The 22,090-nt window shown below is 44.9% G+C and overlaps 1 protein-coding gene across 2 annotated transcripts in view; it reads left to right on the top strand.

Moving 5' to 3' along the window:
- LOC140396926 (secreted frizzled-related protein 1-like) overlaps positions 1–20,751 on the top strand; it is a 125,165-nt gene extending 104,414 nt beyond the window's left edge. For both annotated transcript variants that reach the window (XM_072485859.1, XM_072485860.1), the window contains exon 3: positions 18,884–20,751. In XM_072485859.1, the coding sequence (XP_072341960.1) occupies positions 18,884–19,209 (326 nt within the window). In that variant the 3' untranslated portion in view covers positions 19,210–20,751. The remainder of the gene's footprint in view (positions 1–18,883) is intronic.
- The last annotated feature ends 1,339 nt before the right edge of the window (positions 20,752–22,090 follow it).

Raw genomic sequence — 22,090 nt, 5'->3', positions numbered from 1 at the left:
AAGCGTCTAAGGACAGCCTCCAAATTTTTCAAATGTTCCTGCTGCGACGTCCTTGCAATCAAAACGTCGTCTAAGTAGACAGCGACACGCGGTAAACCTCTCAAGATGCCCTCCATGACACGTTGAAAAATAGCGCAGGCAGAGGGTACCCCAAAGGGCAACCGTGTATATTCATACAGGCCCTGGTGTGTATTAATCGTTACATATGGCTGGAAGGCAAGGTCCAGCTCTAACTGTAGGTAGCCATGATTCATATCTAATTTTGTGAACAAGAGTCCGCCTGCAAGATTCGCGTAGAGATCCTCTATGCAAGGCATTGGATATCTGTCGAGCCGGAAAGCCGTATTCACTGTAAGTTTCTCGTCGCCGCACAAGCGAACTGTGGCATCTGGCTTCATTACAGGTAGAATTGGTGCTGCCCAGTCAGCGAAACAGACGGGCCTGATAATACCCAAGGTCTACAAACGAGTGAGCTCCCCATCTACCTTCTCGAGCAAGGTGTAAAGCACCGGGCGTGCCCGAAAATAACGCGGCGTGGCTCCTGGTTCGACTTGGATGCGGGCTACGGCCCCTTTTATTTTCCCCAAACCGGGCTGGAATACATCTGGGTACCATCCTAGCACCTCAGTCAACCCTCCGGAACCTGTTTGGAGGATGTGCTGCCACTGCAGCCGCAAATGGCGCAACCAGTCCCGACCCAACAGGCTGGGCCCATGGCTGCGCACCACGACAAGTGGGAAACTCCCCTCCTGGCGTCCATAAACAACAGGGGTCATTGTAGTTTCTGCAATGTCCAATGCTTCCCCCGTGTAGGTGGCCAACCTGGCCTGAGTGTCGGTTAATGTAAGCGTCTGTATACCCTGCTTGATGTGGTCGAATGTCCTCTGGGCGATCACGGAGACCGCTGCGCCAGTGTCCAACTCCATCTCAAGCGGGTGGCCATTGACCCGTACTGTCACCTTAATGGGGGCCACACGGGGAGCTGCCACACAATGCAGCTGCAGGCAGTCGTCCTCCATCTCCACGTCCTCGGGAATAGTCGCCACAGGTTCACCCAAATGGAAGGTACGGCCCCTGGGCTGGTCCCAGTTTCGGCCAGAATGACGGCGCCTCTGGCGCCCCCAGGACCGGTGTCCTTGACGGGGTCGGCGCCCACAATTCCGACACGGACATGGCTCCTCATCCATTGGTTCTGGGGAAGGCTCCCTTCGGGGAGGAACGTCCGACGGCCACTGGCGTCGATCCGGACGTCGCCTCACCCAAGGTACCACAGGGGTGCGGGGAGGCGCTGTTGGACGGAAGATGGTGCGCCCCAAGGCGTGCACCTCCATTCCCTGTAGCTCCTGGACTCCCCGTTCTGCGCTCTCTCGGGACAATACTATTTGAATGGCCTGTTGTAAAGTCAATGTTGGCTCAGCTAACAACTTTCTCTGGGTGGCCGCATTGTTAACACCGCAAACCAAACGGTCGCGTAACCTTTCTGACAAGGTCTCACCATAGTCACAATATTCCGCGATCCTGCGTAGCCTGGATAGAAACTCTGCAAGGGATTCTCCTGGGGTCCTCTCTTCGGTATTAAACTGATAACACTGGACTATCGTGCGTTAAAATGTTGCCCCACTAAGTTCACAAGTTCATCAAACGTTTTGGTGTCCGGCGCAGCTGGGTGTGTAAGGCTCCTAATCCAATATATGCGGGCCACAGGCAGTGAGCAAAATTACCTCCTGCCGCTCGTTTTTGGCAATGTTGCTTGCCCGGAAATAGTAACGCATCCGTTGTGCGTACTGTTTCCAACTTTCCAGCGCAGCATCAAAAACATCCAAACGTCCATACAGAGGCATGGTGTAACAGAAAAACAACTTCCAACCTGTATCGAACAAAAATCCAGGGAGGTGGCTTCAGCAGCGTAGACAGCTATCCTCTTTAACCCTCGTCGCCAGTTTTGTGAAGAATCCAGCACGAGTTGAAGGATAGAAAGAAATAACATTTATGTTCAATAACATATCTACACAACAGCAACAACAGCAGCAGCAGCAGCAGCAGCAGCAGCAGCAGCAACTGCCTTGCTGCTCACTCCTCTCTAGCTGGTTCCAAACTGGCCAGCTTTATTTATGCAGGGAATCTGCTAATGATTTCTCCGCCCCCCTCATTGGGGAAGCTCATACCTCCAAAGGATTGTGGGATTGCCATTAGTCCCCAGCCAGTGGTAAGCAGGCTGGTTATAACATCAATATAATCTCTCTTCAGGCTCCTCTGTTCTAAAGAGGAGAACCGCTCTATGAGTTTTTCCTCATAGCTGCAATTTTTCAGTCCTGGCGACACTCCCATGAATTTCCCGTGCGCTCTCTCTAATGTATCAGTGACAAAAAAAATAGACATTCCATTTCATTTTCTTTGCTTCCAAAACTGCATTGGAGGATCAAATCGAATAAAAGGTATCCATATGCGTGTATTTAAATTCAGATTTAATGCAGATTAAGTCCTCTATGCAAGTTGAATAGGAACAGCTTACATTGCCAACTGAGAATTATCTGAAGTGCTTGAGTTGTGTGCTGACACAAATGATGGAAACCAGACATACGTGCAAATTTTGCATGTTTGCTTTTGAGAATAAATACATGTGGCAGCAGAATGCACAATTCCAATAGATGCATAACAAACGAAAACGTTTTGGAACAACGAACTAGGCACCAGAGTTATTTGCTGTGCAGCTGTGTTTATTTGTTCATTTGTAAGACTATGCTTTGTTTCTGCTTTCCAAAATCTGTTTTATATCTTCAAAACCATTTGAAACTTAATTAAGGACACAGTGTATGAGGCGGATCAAAAAATAAAGTGCGATTTAAATTTGTTCATCGAATCCCTACAGTGTAGAATGAGGCCACTCGGCCCATCAAGAGTGCACCAACTTTCCAAAGGAGCACTTTACCTCGGCCCATTCCCCCGCTCTATTCCCGCAACCCCGCGCATTCATCGTGGCCAATCCACCAAACCTGCACATCTTTGGACTGTGGGAGGAAACTGGAGCACCCGGAGGAAACACATGCAGACACGAGGAGAATGTGCAAACTCCACACAGAGAAGCACCCGAGGTCAGAATCGAACTCGGGTCCCTGGTGTTGGGAGGCAGCAGTGCTGACCACTGTGCCACTGTGCCGCCCATAACACAAAACTCTAATAATCTGCCCTTTGTTGAAACCATCTATTTTCTGGAAGAGAATCATTCCTGATGCTTTTTATTTAAACAAAAATCATCCATGGTGTGGCTATAGAGCAGCTTGCTTCAACTTATTTTTAATACCATTTTGTTGAGAAATACATCAAAGGGACCTGCTGCTTAAGAAATTGACCAGACTCCAAAGTCATTACAACATTTTAAAAAGATTGCTTCACTCTCCTATCAAACACTTTTCCTTTGTGGAATCAATTCAAGAATGTGTATAAAGTAAGTCATGACTCATTGGACATTGGAAGCTCCAGGAATGCGCATTATTCAGCCATTAGGTACAGATTCTTCTCAAGCGTAACACTATTTTTCCTTAACTATGACTTTCGCATATGTCACTTTGAGTAACTGCTACTTAGTTATTCCTCAGTCAAACTTCATGTAACTAGGTGTTTTGGTGAAGTGACATGATGGTGGAGCTGCTCAAGTGCTTAGGGTAAGGACCCTCCCCATAATCTCTTGCGTTCCCAATTGTAGCATAAGTGCTTCGGAAAGCAGAGTGCGGAATTGGATATTTCCTTGACAGGTTTATTCATACAGCCGTCTCTGAACCGATCTTGTACAACTCCTGGTGGTGCCCGTTAAGGGCTGGGGCCAGACGCCTTGTCCATGTTGAGCATTGCTTCAGGACACAACAGAACCCACAAGATAATAATAATAATCGCTTATTGTCACAAGTAGGCTTCAATTAAGTTACTGTGAAAAGCCCCCAGTCGCAACATTCCAGCGCCTGTTCGGGGAGGCTGGTACGGGAATTGAACCCACGCTGCTGGCATTGTTCTGCATTACAAGCCAGCTGTTTAACCCACTGTGCTAAACCAGCCCAGAATAGGGGGTTGTAGAGGTGTGCCTTAAAAAGTGAGGTGGAGGGATGGGATCAGAGTGCAAATGAAAGTTGATGAGTTGCATTCATGTGTCTATGAAACATTATATGAATTCATGATGTTGCCAAGAAATCGGACTATAGTAGCGAACAATTGATTTTCAGCAGAGGAGAGTCAAAAGCTTAATTAATGTGTGAGTGATTGTCTTGGCCTCATGAATTCACTCAAGAGACTTCATAAAAAATTGCTTGCCAGCACTACCAACCCTGAGCTTAGTGTGGGTGAGGGGGCAAAGAGGTGGGGGGGGGGGGGGGGGGGGGGCGGATGTCGCCTTAGCAAGTTCCCATTGTTTGATGTGCAAACTCCATTTTACTACTTTCTAATTCAAAACATTTAAACTGTTCATTGAAATGCGTGCGAATCTTGATGGAAATAATGATTCGATGCCGAATATTGGCTCTTCTCAATAAGTGTTCCAGCACGCCTCCAGAATATATATTATGAGAAATAAATGGATATAGAAACATAATACTTTAAATATATTGTAACCAAGATTTGTAAGGCATCATTTGCGTTTCCAAAGCAAATCATGCTCAGTAACAAGAGGGTTTTAAAAATACAACATTCAATGGAATCTGAAAACTGAATGAAATGAACAAGTGTAGTTTCCACAGGATATTGCAAAGCACTCCTGGAAGTTTGTGATTATTATGTCAGAATGTTCTTGCATCAGTATCCCACAAACATTAAGTGAGGAGAATGACCAGTTTTTTGATTGCGTTGATCGACTGAAGGGAATAAAAAGGAGACTGTCATGATATCCAGATAGCATATCGTGGTGCAATAACACACACACTGATGGACAGGCATTTGGACCAACCAGCACACACACATCACAGCCAATCACTGGTAAGAGCACACGCACTATAAAAGGGGGAACACGAGAGGTCCCGCTCATTCTGGTAGGAGACAGCTCGGGACACAGAGCTTGCAGCCTGACACTCAGACATAGACCATGTGCTGAGTGCCTCACCAACATTAGTGATAGGGCTCGGTCCATAGGTTAGCTGGTAGTGAACGTCCCCAAGTCTATAGTTAGTTGCATCTGTTAGTTAACATAATAAAATCAAGTTGTACCGTCTACAGCCGTGTTGGCTCATTTGTGTATCAGGACACCCAACACGACAGAGACCAGGAAAACTCCCTGCTTCTCTTTAATTAGCGCATTTCATGTCTTGTGTGTCCATCCAAACAGGCAGGTAGGGGTTTGTTTTAACATAATGATGTCTAGGGGGGAGGGAGCGGGTCGGGGGGAGGATCCAATGCAACATTCGCTTAGCACAACACTGAACGATGTTGGCACGGCTCTAGCACCTATGAAGTTTTGACTTAGACGTGAGAGTAAACATATGTTTTGGCTACTCTTACCCTGGGCGGGATTCTCCGACCCCCTGCCGGGTCAGAGAATCGCTGGGGGCTGGCGTGAATCCCGCCCCCGCCTTGTCCCGAATTCTCCGCCACCAGAGATTCGGCGGGGGCGGGAATCGCGCCGCGCCGGTTGGCGGGCCCACCCCCGCCGATTCTCCGGCCCGCGATGGGCCGAAGTCCCGCCGCTGTCAACCCTCTCCCGCCGGCGTGGATTAAACCACCTACCTTACCGGCGGGAGCAGGCGGCGAGGGCGGGCTCCGGGGTCCTGGGGGGGGCGATCTGGCCCCGGGGGGCGCCCCCACGGTGGCATGGCTCGCGATCGGGACCCATCGATCCGCAGGCGGGCCTGTGCTGTGGGGGCACTCTTTTTCTTCTGCCTTCACCATGGTCTTTACCATGGCGGAGGCGGAAGAGACCCCCTCCCCTGCGCATGCGCGGGGATGACGTCCGCGCATGCGTGGACTTACTCAGGCCGACAAAGTCCTTTCGGCCCTGTCTGGCGTGGCGCCAAAGGCCTTCAACGCCAGCCGGTGGAGCGGAAACCGCTCCAGCGAGGGCCTAGCCCCTCAAGGTGAGGGCTTGGCCCCTAAAGGTGCGGAGACTTCCGTACCTTTGGGGCGGCCTGACGCCGGAGTGGTTCCCGCCACTCCATCACGCCGGGACCCCCGCCCCGCTGGGTAGGGGAGAATCCCGCCCCTTGTGTTTTTCATGAATGCTCAAGTGAATATATTTGAAGCCAACAAAACTTCTCTCAATATCAAGCACAAAAGGTGCAAAAGGAGTGTCCCAGGCTGCTCCTATGGCACAAGATGTTCTGCTAGTTACAGAAAAATCTAAATATGTTCTATGTAATAAAATGCTAGCCATGAAACAATCCGGCAAACATTCCTGGGCCACCCACCCACACATCGGTATTGACTTTTGTGCAACACATAAGTAGTTGCACACGAAGTGGCTCCCACCAGGGTAGAATATCTTTGCCCTTTTTGCCCAATTGTTTGAGGCTGTTGTCGGCTAAAAAGTCATTATTTTGATGGGATAAGAGGTTCCCATAAGAGATATGCCCATCAAGTTCAGGACAAGGAAGGCTGCAAATAAAAATTCATCGGTAGATTCGGAACCCTCCCAAGGTTTTTCGAATGGCGAGGCCACTACCGCGGCTCTGGCCACTCCACTGACGGCCGTGATGCATACAGGCATCTTGGAAACAGAATAGCAGAAGCAGTGGCACGCTGTCTCCAAGGACCTCCACAAGTCAATAGAAGAGGCCCTAGCTCCTATTTGGTCAGTACTGCAGAAGACTGAGGAGGCGGTAAAGGTGTATGGCGTGGCGATACAGGGTGTGGAGGCGGCTCTCTCGAGGCAGAGCCATCTTTGGAAGCTGAGATGGCACTGTTGGCCGATGATGGTAAAGCACTGAGGGTCAATGTGGGTGATCTGGAGAATCGCTCCAGGAGACGGAATCTTAGAATTGTGGGGCTGCCGGAAAGAAAAAAGACCCAAATCTGACGGACTAGGTCTCAAAGATGTTTCGGACGATAGTGGGGAAGGACAGATTGACGTTCCCTCCCAAGCTGGATCGAGCCCACCGGTCTCTGAGGCAGAGGCCCTGTCCTGGCGAACCACTACGGGCAATCATCATGAGGTTCCATAGCTATCAGGAGGAGATGGGCGAAGGATCATCGGGACTATAAATGGGAGGGCCACGCTATCAGGCTGTATCAAGATATGGGCGCGGAGCTGGCTAAAAAGCGGGGAGTGTTTAACAAGTCCAAGGCTGCATTGTACAAGAGTGGAGTTCGAGTTGGAGTGGTATACCCTGCATGTCTCAGAATGACGTTTGATGCAAAGGGCGAATATTTCAGTGTGCTGGAGGAGGCAGATGCTTTTGTTAAGAAGCATGGCCTGGGGGTGAGTTAACTGTAATTTTCACGAGGTCTTTGTATGTGGGGGAGGACATATGGTTATGGGGATTTGTTGGGATTTCTTGGGCAAGTTTGTATTTTCTTGTTCTTGTGTGGGATGGGTGTTTTTTCTTTGATCGTTAAAGTTGGATTTGGGTGGGGGGGCTAGTGGTTGTGGCTATTTACAATTCCGCTCTGGGAGGGGGTCACCCTGCTAGCTGAAGAGTTAGCTCACGGAGCAGGGTGGTAGGGGTAACTGCAGCTCATTATTTTAGTGGAGTTTTAGAGAATGAGCTTAGTGCTTTTGTTTTGTTTGGGGTTAGGGGTAATTGAGGTAGGGGCTCGGGGTCTTTGTTTGCCATTTGATTTTTTTGGGGGTGTGGTATTGTTGGGAGGCGGGGAGGGAGGGTAGGGATAGTTTTCTGACGGTGACTCCAGTTTTTTCTTTGTTTTGTCTTGGTAGGGGTGAGTTTGGTGACCATCTCGGGTGGGCCTGGTGCCTCTACTCTTTAGCAGTTGTTGGATTGCCCCGTTTGGTGGAAATGGCTGAGGCAATGTCACGGGGAGTTGGGGGGAGGGGGGGGGCAGGTGTAGAAGACCCCCAATTCGGTTAGTCACTTGGAGTGTAAGAGAATTGAACGGCCCAGTGAAAACGTGGAGGATATTTGCTCACCTGAAAAGTTTGAATGCTGAAGTCGTGTTTCTGGGGGTCAGGGACCAGACAAGGTTACGGAAGGGGTGGCGAGGACAGGTATTCCACTTGGGGTTCAATGGTATGGCCCGGGAGAGGCGGGAGGAAGGGGGGGGCGGGGGAGGTTATTTTTGATGAATAAAAGGGCTCCTTTTTTGGCGGCTAAGATCTTAGCAGACCCAAATGGGAGACATGTGATTGTCAGTGGTTCTCTGGGGGGAAACTTGGAGGTTCTAGTTAATGTGTGTGCGCCAAATTGGGATGAGATGGCTGCTATTACCAAGTGACTGATTTCTATGTTGTGGGAGGTCCTGAAGGTGGTCATTAGTGGGGAGATAACTCCTGCAAGGCACACCAGAAAAATACTGGGAAGGTGGAGCAGCAGAGGCTGGTGGATTCCATCCTTGAGGTGGGCCATCAGTTACCCCCACATCAAAGTTGCTGGCGAGCAGTTGCAGAAACAATTTGAGTTACTCTCAATGGGTGAGGCGGTGAGCCAGCTGCAACGCTCAAGGGAGACATTCTGTGAACATGGAGATAAAGCCAGTCACCCTTTAGCGCACCAGCTGAGGTGCAGGTTGCCTCCCAGGAGATTGTGCACTGTGCCACCGTGCCGCCCCATTCACCTCTTTGCTATGTAGTGACGCCTGTTGAAAATTGGCTGAGGGTGGGATCGGGGTCATCTAGTTCCACCAACAGCCTGCCAACACTCACTTGCCTCTGGCACCGTGCAGAAGAAACTTGTGCAGGCTATTACCAGGATTTCCAGTCTTTGTGGGACCTTACCCCAAGAGGAGCATCTGCTTGAAGGGAAATAAGATTGGGGGAAAAATAACATAAAAGCAAAATGTCTAAAGCTTGGGTTCTTTACATTTTTAGATATGTCAACTCTGTTGATAAAAGTGAAACAAATGTAATTGAGAAGTTATGGTGACTCCCCTCACATCTATGGAGGGTCAGTTGCTGCAGAGCTAGACTTGGACATGTCGCTTTGCTCAAGAGTTTTGAGTTTTGATTTCAACCATGGAAAGGAATCCACAATGCTAAAAAGTTCAATACTAGATAGAGAGGTTTTTAATGAGTAAGGGAATCGAGGGTTATTGGGATAAGGTGGGAAAATGGAGTTGAAGATTATTACATCAGTTTAGTCATAATCTCATCGAATGGCGTAGCAGGCTCGATGGGCTGAATGGCCTACTTCTCCTATGTCTCACTGACCACAACGTGACTTTCTGTGCTGCTAGAATTGTAACAAGTGAATAATGTAATATCAACTGGCTTTTACTCAGCATCTTTATAGTGTCCCAAGGTTCTTCACAGAGTGTAATCAGGTAAAAATTAAGGCCAGGGAAATGTAATACTCATGAAAAAAAAAACTGCGGACAACCACAGAAAATGGAACTATTTCATTGCAGTAATTAGTTCCAGATTCCATAAATCAATACTTGGAAGACAGAGATTTGTGGAGACCACAAATTTATATTGAATGTTTATATTCATTTTAAACAATTTGGCAAACGACTTTCCCTTTGTGATTGTGGAAGGGTTATGCCTCAGTGTTAATGCCACAGTCTCACCTGGCAAGTCTTACAGAGTGGTTAGTTTACCTGCTCGGAAACAGAAACTTTCACCAACTGCTTTTTCACAATTATGTTCTGCTAAGAATCCCTCTGTTTTTCCATTCATTTTGTTTATTGAAGTCATAATTTAAACATGAACTCTTTTTACAGATGACATCTTTCAAACAACTTGGAGAACTTGCAATGAGGTGCATAACTGTGTTTTCTGACAAAATAGAGATGCCAAGCACAAATGTCGGTGATTATAGGCAGACGGTTAAGAGGTTTTTAATTCCTGTCTGGTAAATGGTTCCACAAAATCTACATTTTTGCATGAGCAGAGATGACATCAAGTGTGCATTGAAACAGACTCAGTCGGGAAACATTTCATGTCATCATGATCCTCATCTTCGCCACCTTCCTTTCCTCCATTACGACCCTCCATAAAACCGATCTGTCTTGACTCAGCTTTTGGTCACCTATCTGAATATTTGCTTCTTTGGCTTGTTGTCAATGTTTATCCAATTATGTGCTTGTGGCCTTGGAGGACTTCACCACATTCAAGGCATCATCCAAATACAAGTTGTTTGCGGCATTGATTATTTCCCGATGCAAAAGTAAAAATCCTTTGTTTGGGAATTATAGGAATGTATTGTAAATTATCTGCCTTGTTAATGGCCCAGAAACCAAGCAGTAATCTCTGGTATTCAGATGGATGCATGTGATTGTCATAGTAAGATGCAGAGATGACCAAAGTGACACAGGATTCAACAAACTTTTCTTCAAATTTGAACAAATACCAATGATGTCAGGACGGGGCGACATAACTTGTAGAGACATAGGGAATTGGGAGTGTTGGAAGAAGTATCATTTGCAAGCAGCTTGGGATCTGAAGATGTTCTTGCTCCAGAGGGAGTGTTGCAAAGGTTGACCAGACTTCCTGGGATGGCGGGTTTGATGTCTGAGGAGAGATTGAGTCAGTTAGGATTAGATTCGCTGGAATTTAAAAGGATGATGGGGGATGTCTAGAAACCTATAAAATTCTAACATGGTGCAGGAAGGATGTTCCCAATGCCAAGGGAGTCCAGACCAGGAGTCACAGTCTGAGGATACGATGTAGACCATTTCAAACTGAGATGATGAGAACTTTCTTCACACAGAGAGTTTTGAGCCTGGGAATTTGCTACCACAGAAAGAAGTTGCGGGCAAAACATCGTGGTCGGCATTCTCCGGCCGTGACCTGAAATTCCCATCCGATGGAACCTTTACAATGGTTCGTCTCCCGCCTGTGGCGATGTTGTGACAGGCGGAGCGGAAGAATCCAGCCCAGTATGTTTACAGGAAGGATTTAGGTGTAGCTCTTGAGGCCTAAAGGATCAAAGAATATGAAGGGGAAAGCAGGAACAGGTTACTGAGTTGGATGATCATAATGAATAGCAGAGCAGGCTAGTGGGGCCAACTGGCCTTCTCCTGCTCCTATTTTCTTTTTCTATGTGTGCAATCAGCAGCAATCGCTTCCCAATTTCTAGAACTAGAACGTCACAACTATTCTTATGAGTACAGGAGTTGTAGGATTGTTGAAAGTATGATCCCACCTATCAATAATGCAGTTGATGCTGCTCAAGTACATTTCTTTACAGATTGAAGACCGATTTTTAAAGAGAACACAATTGATAAATCAGCAAGCTCAGTTCTTGTGTTCACACAATCCACGTGTAAACATAGGACCGTGAAACACTGAATACTCGAGAAAGCTCAGTAATCTTTTGTAATTTTTTTGTGAACAGTACCAAATAAACATGACAGCAACAGTACCATGAGAAGTGTTGCAAACAAAGCATCACATCAGCCATGATTGAAAGGTAGTGCAGACTCGATGAGATGAATAGCCGTAATTCTGCCTTATGGTCTCTGGTATTACTAACTGGGTCTGTGTGCAACAAAAAGACAAAAAACCTGAATAGGATTTTTTTTCCGAAACAGCCTGTGCATTGTTTTGCAGTTTTCTCTTCTGTCAGTGTTGAAATACATTTTGTCTTTAAATAGCAAGTAGTGGATGGTGTTAGCTATGTTGGTCTGGAGGAGTCTTCATTGCAAGGCACCATCGAGACCACAATGAATCTGGAGATTAATCTGGTCAATGATTACAGCCCTGCTGAGATTAATTCAATCCCTGGAGTATGTCTTCACCATCTTTTTCCAGTCAGTTGTCTCCAAAGACGCCACAAGGACTAACTGCCATGCAATTAAAAAAACAAACAAAATACACAGAAGTAGTAGACAGAAGAAGTATTTAATGTAAATGAACATTCATTATAGCTTCACAGTCTCCACCAAACAATTCCCTTTTATTCTTCTGCAGGTAGTGTATGAAATATGATGCACAATTACCAACAATGCAATTGACTGAAGAGGTGGTCTAATCACAGTGTCATTAAAATAACACTTCTGGCCTAAAAAGCTGTGGTTCGAGTGTTCCATGAGTCACATCTGCACAGAGTGTACTTAATAAGGAAATAAAGACTGATATTTATACCGTGTCTTTGAGCTTGGGCATCCCATGGTGCGTCACGTCCAGTGCAGTGCCGTTGAGGTGTTGTCATGCAGGTCAATGATTACAGCCTTGTGGGATTCATTTGGCCCTTTAAGGATCTGTGCTCACTGACCAGCTAATCTGATAATCAAAAAAACTCCCAACTCCATCAGTGCAGCATTCCCTCAATACTGTGCTGAAGTCTCAGTCTGGACTTGTATGCTCGTGCTCAAGTGGAGTTGAACCTACAGCCTTCTGACTTGGGGAAGAACCATGGACCATGGCTGCCATTTCTGGCTACCTATATGACAACAGCGATTGTGCAGTGAAAGTGGAGGCTTTCCTGTGCTATGGAATCCATCCTCTTTATATTGCAGGATTAATTCCAAAAAGATAATGGTGAATTGCTTAGACTTAATAGTCCCTGCATCTTCAAGATCACGAAGGAGCTGAAGAACTTCATTCTCTCCTTTCCGCAGCCAATATTCTTGTGTAGTGCCAGTGTCCACCGACCAGCTGTAGATTTCCATTGTGACAGTCTGGCACCAGTTTCATCTTGAATAATCCTTTACCACTTCCTCCAGTAAGGGCCCATTGTATGGACTGGTGGGCAGGCCACAATGACAGAGATCAGATGACAACGACTCAGCCAGCTGAGCCGTCTATAACAGATGATAGATGAATCTGGAGGCTGTTCTGAGCATTATATTAGTTCAGTGTTGGGAACGTTCAGTGTTGGGAACAAAATCCATCCAGTGTATGCTGAGAATCCTTCAAAGACATGTGGTACCAGAGGCATTCAAGTTCCAGGTTTCACAGCCATAAAAGTAGAGTGGTGAGCACAATTTTGAGTTGCACATTTTGCTTTGCAGAACCTAAGCTTTGTTTTTATGGAAAGCTATTTACTGTGCAAAATCTTCTTGGATTGTTTGAAATCACATGCTGCTTGATATATTCTTGCGTTTAGTAATTTGTCTCCATTGCAAGACACCATCGAGGCCATTATGAAGCTGAAACTTCATCTGGTCAATGATTAGAGCTCTTCAGTGGATACCATTTGATGCAGCACTTCTCCTGTCTTCCTGTCTGCTTCGTATGATCATGGTCATTGCATATTAGGCATCTACCTTGCGAGCCACTGGGGGCCTCCCCAGAAATTTTATACATCCAACACAGTCAGGCAAAAAAGAAGCATTATGAGATCATGTGACTTATCAACCATGGCAAACTGTAGCATGCATCACTGACAACATCAAAATATTTCTCCAAGTCAGCCTTTCAGTTTGAAGAGTAAGACATTCAACAAATCTATCAAGTTGTTTATAGTTTCTTTAAAATCAAGTCCTCCATAGAAAGATTTGTCAAGTTTGCAGTAAAACCTGAAACAGGTCTGATACAGATTGTGGCATCAACTGGGTTTAGAATAAATGGAACCAACAGCTAAACCAAGACACAGAAGGATGAGAAGCTACATGCTATACCCTGACTATACGTATTTAGCATGAATTCTTTTTAATTATTCTTGGGATATGGGTATCAGTGGCAAGGCCAGCATTTCTTGTCCTTGCCCTGATGCCCTGGGAAAAGCAATGGTGATGGTAATGCCTCTGAATGTCACTGGGAGATGGCTGGACTTGATGGAACTGCTCATTGCCTGGCACTTGGGTGGCTCTAATATTACTTGTCACTTACTTGCCCAGAGTCAGATTGTCTAGGTTTTGCTGCATGAGGGCAGGGACTGTTTTATGATGTGAGGAATCATGAATGGAACTGAAAGCTGCAATCATCAGTAAATAGTTTCACCTCAAACCTTCCACCTCAAAGTCATTAATCAGCAGCTGAATGCAGTTGGGCTTTGGCCAGGGCCCTGGACAATTCCTGCGGCGATGTCCTCTGCACTTATCCTAAGTAGCCAACAGCAACATTTCTTGAAAGATTAAGAGAGCATCAAAAGCTTGGCTATTTCGAAATGAACAAGACCCTCATCTGTGATGAGTGGATCATATCATGAGCGCAATTGTTTTATTGTTTCTGTACAATTTTTCTTTTTTTTAAATTAAAGACAATTTATTACTTATGAGAATAATAATCTTTATTATTGTCACAAGTAAGCTCACATTAATATTGCAATTACGTTACTGTGAAAAGCCCCCAGTCGCCACACTCCGGCGCCTGTTTGGGTCCATAAAGGGAGAATTCAGAATGTCCATTTCACCTAACAGCACGCCTTTTGGGACTTGTGGGAGGAAACCAGTGCATCCGAAGGAAACCCACGCAGACACGGGGAGAACGTGTAGACTCCGCACAGACAGTGACCCAGGCCGGGAATCGAACCCGGGGCCTGGTGCTGCGAAGCAACAGTGCTAACCGCTGTACCACTGTGCTACTCAGCTGATGTAGCACTTACTGTAAGATAGATTTCGAGGAAGGGTTTTGGAACAAATTGCTTCAAAAGGCACTTACAAAATCTTTCTGAATAGATAGTGGGAGGGAATGGGTTGCTATTTCAGAAATTGGGGAGCTGACCCAATTTCTTGTTGAAATAAGAGACCGAGAAAGACACTGCATTGTGTCACCATGTTATCAGCACTTCAGGAAAATCACCTCAAGCCGAAAGAGATGGGCAATAAAAGCCGGCTTTGCCATTCATAACATGAGAATGAACAAAAGAAAAATCAGTTATTTCTACCTTTAGTACCTTCGGCTGTATTAATTACACAACATTCAACATCAAATATTTATTTTAAATGAAGACTGGGGCTGGATTTTCACATAGACAGAGAGACTCTGTCGATGGGTCAAGATGGAGGCCGGCGCCTTATTTTGCATTCCGGTATTAGCTGGTCCCATTGTGGGGACAGGCATGACCCAGTGCTCAACGTTTTTCATGGAAATCGGCCCAGCTTTTCAGTCACTCCCACCTCGAGGCATTGTGGACTATAGTCTGCATGCGGGAACCCTTTGAAGGTAAGGTCAAAAGATCCACCTCATGCTTCCCATCCCTCGATATGCCCCTACCCACTCCCCATGCCAGGCTTATGGCATTTCCATATCCATTCACCCACTATACACTGTACAGAATCAATTAACCCAATAACATCAACAGGATTAAAAAAAAGCTTTTTTGAAAAGAAAAAAAATCAATGGATAAATATCCACTTTCTTAAAAAAAAAATCCTTTTTACTGCCGGCCAATAAAGGGGTGTCATTCATCCTTTTAAATTATCAATAGCAGAAACTGCTAGAGTTGAAACCTTGATCAAGTGTAAATTAATGCTGTGCAATTGACAGAAGAGATCCGAGAGCCAGAGCTTTCAGTCAAGCAATCTTTTTCCTTGACATAGCTGTTTCAGCATTGTAATGGATTTCTGGCCTCACAGACAAACCCAATTATGGCCATGAAAGTGCTACAGCTTCACATGGGGGGGGGGGGGAGGCATAAAATGGCAATAGGCAGTGGCATGAATGGGGCATGGGAAGTGTGTGAGCTGTGAGAGCTAGAGGGCGTCACCTTTCTCATGAGAACTGGGATGAAGTCTCATAGCACCAAAGTACTCCTCTTAAATAGCCCGCTTTATTACCAGCCTCTGAACTTTTCCCCAGGTTATCTGGGTAGACTCCAGCTGTTACCCCACCTACAGCGTGAAAATCCAGTCTTTCTTGGTACTTGCTCCTAAGGTAGGCAGGCCGAGTCAGAAATTCTCCCAACTCCAGCTACCTCCCTCAAGGATAGAAATTCATGAAAGTAATATAAATCAATTAACCTTGTAAAGTGAGTTTTCAGATGTCAAAGATAACTTCACTGCAGCTGGAATTCAGCATCATATCAAAGAAACTTAATATTTTAATACTTAACATCAAATTTTATCTGAGGGACATTTTTTGTATCCATTTCTGTTCAATATTTTGATTACCTGCTGCAAAAAGGATGTCCCTGCAAACTCAGATTCCTGGCATTAACATTAAATACATTTGAAATTACAACACTTCTGAAGTCCTTCAGATTAATTACTATTTTCATCAATGTTAATTAAGCTCATTCAGAGTCTTGGGCTCAGTTGCTCTTCCAAATCATTCTTCATCCCCTGTGGATCTAACAGTTTAGCATTCCACTGAGAAAATAGATGCCAAAAATAATGTATTCAAATGCAAAATAGACTTTGAAGTTTACCCTGATGGATTTGTAGTACCTTGTTCTCCTTGCAATAATTCGGTGTTGTGAGAGCTCTTGCTGATTGAGAGGTCCAGTAGTATCCTGACTGATGTTGCCCTTTCAACTAGCACCACCAACAAGAGATGACTGAACCGGTCATTTGCTGGGGGTGAACTTTACACTCGGCAAATTGGCTCTAATATTTCACTGGACTGCAAAATAATCCTTGGGCTGGGAAACACTTGGGAACCTCCTGAAAGTGGAAGTTTTCTGTTTCTTTGGCAGTAGTCATGTGAGAATAATGGTCAACAAAAAAGAAACGGGTGTCTGGTTTTGCCCAGTGATCATACTGAGAATAAGTTCCCTGCATGTAGTCAGAGAAAAAATAGAAAGTCGTTTTCAAAGTCAGACAGAACCGATGACAGGAAGGTTGAGCAAAAGATTAGATTCGGAAGATTCTAAGACACCAGTCCCATGGCCTGAGCTTGGATCTTCCGCTTGACCTTGGAATGCAGATGTTGTAAATCTGAAATCAAGAAGAAAGTACGAGAGATATTTGGCCTATCAGGCAGCAATGGTGACAACAGCCTGAAACCCCAAACATCCTGGTTCCCCAGCGGCGCATTTAGGGGTTGCCCCAATGATGCGCTGGGGAATCCCTCTAGGAAGTTCCCACGTAAGGGTTTACTCAGCAAACTTCCTTTGAATAGTTGCGCTGGGATGGGAACCATCTGACAGAAACAATTTAAATCGTTAACTTCGGATGGTTCTGCCAGTTTTACCCTGGTAGTTACTCTGAAAGAGATAGAGGGAAAAAAATACTTCTAACTCCAGAGTAACTATTTAAGAAAACCCAGAACCAGCCTGGGAAACCACACTCCCCTCCCCCAACCTAACAGTCCAAGGTCCGACCCCCCCCCCCACTCTTACCAGTCCAACCCTCCCCCCGCCCCGACTCTCTGGACCAATCCAACTCCCCACTCTCTCGGGTGCTGCACAACCTGACCCTGCCTACCCTCCCTACCTCCTGTCTCACCCCTTCGCCCTCTCCAGACTGGTCCAACCCGACCAACCTTTACCCTGTTGTGTGAACCACTTACCTTTTAATTGTCCATTAAAACACCTCCTTCAGGCAGCTGGTGCCATAAAAAGATTTTTCTTTTGCCTCTCTGCACCCCAGTTATCCCACACCGATGCAGCCGGGGGCACGTTTCGCTGCCCCTGTCTCACCCAGCCTGAGTGAGAAAGGTTGGGTGAGTCAGGCTTGGAATCCCAATGTGGGTAAGTCCGTCGAGAGTAGCAATCCGCCAGAGATTGCTACCCCGAGTTACGGGGCCAACAACTCTATTTCTCTTTCCACATATGCTGCTTGAGCTGCTGAGTATTTCCAGCAATTTGTTTTTACTTTGGAACTAAATTGTCTTTGGACACCTGAAGCCTGACAGCGGACCTTCAAGTTTATGAACCTATGGACACTTTTTAGGTTAGATGCCCTTAACTCAAGCAAAGACATCCATTGTGAGTCATCCTAAAAAAAAAATCAGTTGAAATATTTCACTCTATTTGAGATTAATGAGGATGGGGATAACATATTACAAAATCTGTCATATACTCTCCAAGATGTATGAAGGGGGTTAAAAATATGGAAACCTCCTGAGCATTGTGAGGAAACTGACTTAATGCCTGAGGGCTTCATCTGGCAATGCCACATTCACACCCGCAGGATTGCAGCTGTTCAACATGCATGTTGTCTTAAGAATCCGGTGTAGTAAAGGTTCACCAGATGACATGTAATCCGAGAACGAATTTTACTAAGCACGCTGGAGAATTTTTTTTTCCTGCTTTTAAAAAGATGAGCATCGTGCGCTCAAACCCCAGTATAACTGAGCCCAGGCAGCACGCCAACATCTTTTAACTAGATGTCGAGCTACGTTTCTGCCCATGGGGGGAGACTGAAATTGTAGAAGAGCTATGAACAAATCCAATGACAAATGCAGCAGAAGTTTATTTTCCCAGAGCGCGGTTCGAGGGTGGATCCTGCTTCCACATAATGTTGTGAAGGTGAATAGCAGGGATGCATTTATCGGGAGTAAGTGAGGGAGAAAAGAAGGGAAAAAATATGTGGACACGTTTTGATGAAGTCAGCACGTGGAGCACAAAGACCAGCATAAATTCTATGTAATTCGGTCCCCTCTCAAAAACATGTTACGCTATAGCCTCCATCCATTCAAACATTTTATAAACATTATAATTTAGATTGCCGCCAAAAAAAGCCAAAGTGGACCCTGCAAACCTGGTTGTTTCAAAATCTCTTGCTTTCTCCTGGAATATGTTTATAGTCAGAAACTAAACCTGAACCTCACCTGTACAAATATCCCAAAAGTTTTAAACAATTAAGCAAGGTTGCATATTGCAATGAAAGCAAATGTCCATCCACGTTGCCAAGCACAAACTCTACAGAGTCTCCAGCTATTGAAGGAAGATTAATAAAAATGCTGCCCATTACTAATAATGGTATCACTTGTTGTCAACCTTCAACTAACAATTTTCCTATTTTATTCAAGCTCTAAAAATGAAGATAAAGGAAGTCAAGAAGGAGAACGGCGATCGAAAAATCATACCACAGAAAAAGAAAAAGCCTCTGAAACTCGGACCACTCAAGAAAAAGGACCTGAAGAAGTTAACCTTGTACATTAAGAACGGGGCAGACTGCCCTTGCCACCAGCTGGACAATCTCAACAGTAACTTCCTCATTATGGGCCGAAAGGTGAACAAACAGAACCTCCTGACGGTTATCCACAGGTGGGATAAAAAGAGCAAGGAAGTCAAAAAAGCTGTGAAGAAAATGAAGACTCATGTTTGTCCAACATTCCAGGGTGTCTTCAAATGATTGTCTGCCTTGTTCTTTAATCAAATGACAACGGTTGAACTTGCACATGCTTTAAAAAAAAAATTCAACTTTTCTTTTCTATAAAATAGGATGACCTTTTTGAAGTATGATTTTCCACTTTTATTTAGAACCTGTGTGTTATGAAAATGATTCTTTATTTCTTTCTGTTAATCAATTCAATAGCATAGATTATTAAGCCAGAGAGAGAGAACAAGAAATTTAAAAGGGAGGTGTTAGGATATATTCTGTGACTTTTATGTTAATTAAATGGCACCCAAAACTGTTCAGACAGATAGCAAGGGAGTCATAATTAAAATCCTTCAAAAGTGTGAGCAGATTGAATTTAGAGTTAGGAATGATATTTGGAACATTACAAAAACTGATTTAGCCTTGGCCACCCCCACAACTGATTCCTGAATGTTCTTCAGAGAACCACAAGTGACAAAAAAAGCACAGCCTTGAGAATTTTACTGATCGTTACATTCTTGTCCGCACAAGTGAGTAATTGGCCAGGATTACTGGGCTCTGGGTTCCCCTGGGAATTCCAGATCTGCTCAAGGACTCTGGACGTGCACAGTGTCTCCAGAAGACCACTGGGCTTCTGTCCACAATGCTGAACCGAAAATGTTCATTGTTGCAGGTTAGAATTATCATCTGATCATCACTTTGTCCCTCAGCACAATTGTAAGATTCAAAACTCCTTGAAAGGCTTATCGAATCTCACGTGCTGTAGGAATTGGATCACTGCCCAAGACCCCCATCTCTTTCTGGCACTGCAGCTTCATATTTTACAGTCTGACAGCTTTGAACTGCTCCATATTCACCCAGCATTAAGAAGTAATTTGGGGAAGAAAAAGTAGCCTTTTGAAATGGATAAAATTAGAAAACTTGGGAGCAGAATCGGTGAGAACTAAGTTTTGTCCTTGGTAGGTTTGAGAACAAGAGTTAGGAATGTTATAAGAACGTAAGAACTAGGAGCAGTAGGCCATCTGGCCCGTCAGGCCTGCTCCACCATTCAATGAGATCATGGCTGATCTTTAATACATTGCACGCTTTTTAAAGTAGAGCTTCATTGCTGTTAGCGTTTGCCACAAGATGATTTTCATACCGGAACAGAATAGTTTTGTAAATTACAATCAAATAACAGCAGTTTTTTTATTTCTATTGTTTATTCTTTTGTGCTTTTATAATCAATTTTTTTTTTTTTACAGATTTACATTTGCTCAGTAAAACAATGGTGTTTCTGTATCACACTGATTTATTTTCATCTGTTTTAATTAGTTTACTTACTTAAAAGTTATGATGATTAAAGGCCGTAGACACAAAGCTTAAAGATTTAAATGTGTTGCTTTTATTGATCTAAGTGCACTGTGAATATTACATTCTGCCATGACAAAGTATCTGGAGAAGTATTGCTTTCAACTGACTTTATTTTACTTATTTCAAACAGTTTGGATAATTGTAAGGATTAAAGAGCTGCTTCCTTTGTAGTTCCTTGTGATTAGACCTGCTTTTTGAAAATAAATTGGTTGAAAAATCGAACTTTGTTTCCTATTTCGAAATCTGATCTTGTGGGCAGCACGGTGAAGGAAGGTGAGACTTTGCCTTTGCAAAATATCCCGCCAATCAAGTCAGGTGATCTTCAGATGGAGAATTGCAAAGCAGAAACCGGGATAGTTGGCTACATCCACCTTATGTTGCCTCTCATTGGGCTTATCTCCAAACAGTTTGTTGTAATTTAGATCTGGAAGAGGAGGTCATGTGGTCTTTTGGGCTTCCATTGGCAATGCTATTGAAAGGGACAGAGAGCTCGTTGCAAGACTCTTAGACAATTCACTGTCTCATACAAATCAGGGAAGGACCAAAAATAGTTTTCTCTCCCATGTTGACGTGGCTGGGCAATGAAAATAAATCAGTCCAAGTTTCCATCATTGATTGGGAATGTTGGGAATTAGATAATTCAGTTGAGGTGATGCCTTCCAAAGCCAAAAAGTCCTCCTGATTTTCCAACAAAAGGGACCACTTGGGTGACATGTGGAACCACACCTCAGCTGAGTAACCTATAACCATAGAATCCCTACAGTACAGAAGGAGACCATTCAGCCCATAGAGTCTGCACCAACCCTCCGAAAGAGCACCCTACCGAGGCCCAATCCCCCGGCTATCCCTGTAACCCCACCTAACCTTTGGACACTAAGGGACAATTTATCATTGCCAATCCACCTAACCTACACATCTTTGGACTGTGGGAGGAAACTGGAGCCGGAGGAGACCCACGCAGACAAGGAGAGAATATGCAATCTCCACACAGTCACCTGAGGTCGGAATCGAACCCAGGTTCCTGGAGCGGGGAGGCACCGTATCCATGGGAAGACAGTGATGCAGTGGTAAATGCCACTGGGCTAGTAATCCAGATGCCTAGAAAAATTCTCTGGGGACATGGGTCCAAATCCCATCCTGGCAGCCGGTGAAATTTTAATTCAAATGAATAAAAATGAAAACTATGAAACCATCACCAATTATTGCAAAAACCCATCTGATTCACGAATGTCCTTTCGGGAAGGAAATCTGCTGTCCTTACCCGGTCTGGCCTATATCTGACTCCAGACCCACAGGAATGTGGTTGACTCTTAACTGCTCTCTGAAATGGCCTCCGCAACACACTCAGTCCAAGAGCAATTAGGGATGGGCAGCAAATGCCAGTGATGCTCACGTCCCATGAAAGAATATATTGACTAGAACAGGAGAAAACTGAAGAAACAGCATGGGTTGGGGAGAAAGCACATCAAATGCTTGTGAGATTTAATCCCAAAGTAAAATCTTGCTTTTTATTCACATGACTGCAGGGGGCTGGTCAACCCCAAAAAGAGTTAAGCAAAAT

This window comes from Scyliorhinus torazame, chromosome 20 (assembly GCF_047496885.1).
Source record: "Scyliorhinus torazame isolate Kashiwa2021f chromosome 20, sScyTor2.1, whole genome shotgun sequence".
Classification (NCBI taxonomy): domain Eukaryota; kingdom Metazoa; phylum Chordata; class Chondrichthyes; order Carcharhiniformes; family Scyliorhinidae; genus Scyliorhinus; species Scyliorhinus torazame.
The sequence above is the reverse complement of the archived record's forward strand: the minus strand, read 5'-3'. Positions and strand labels throughout refer to the sequence as shown.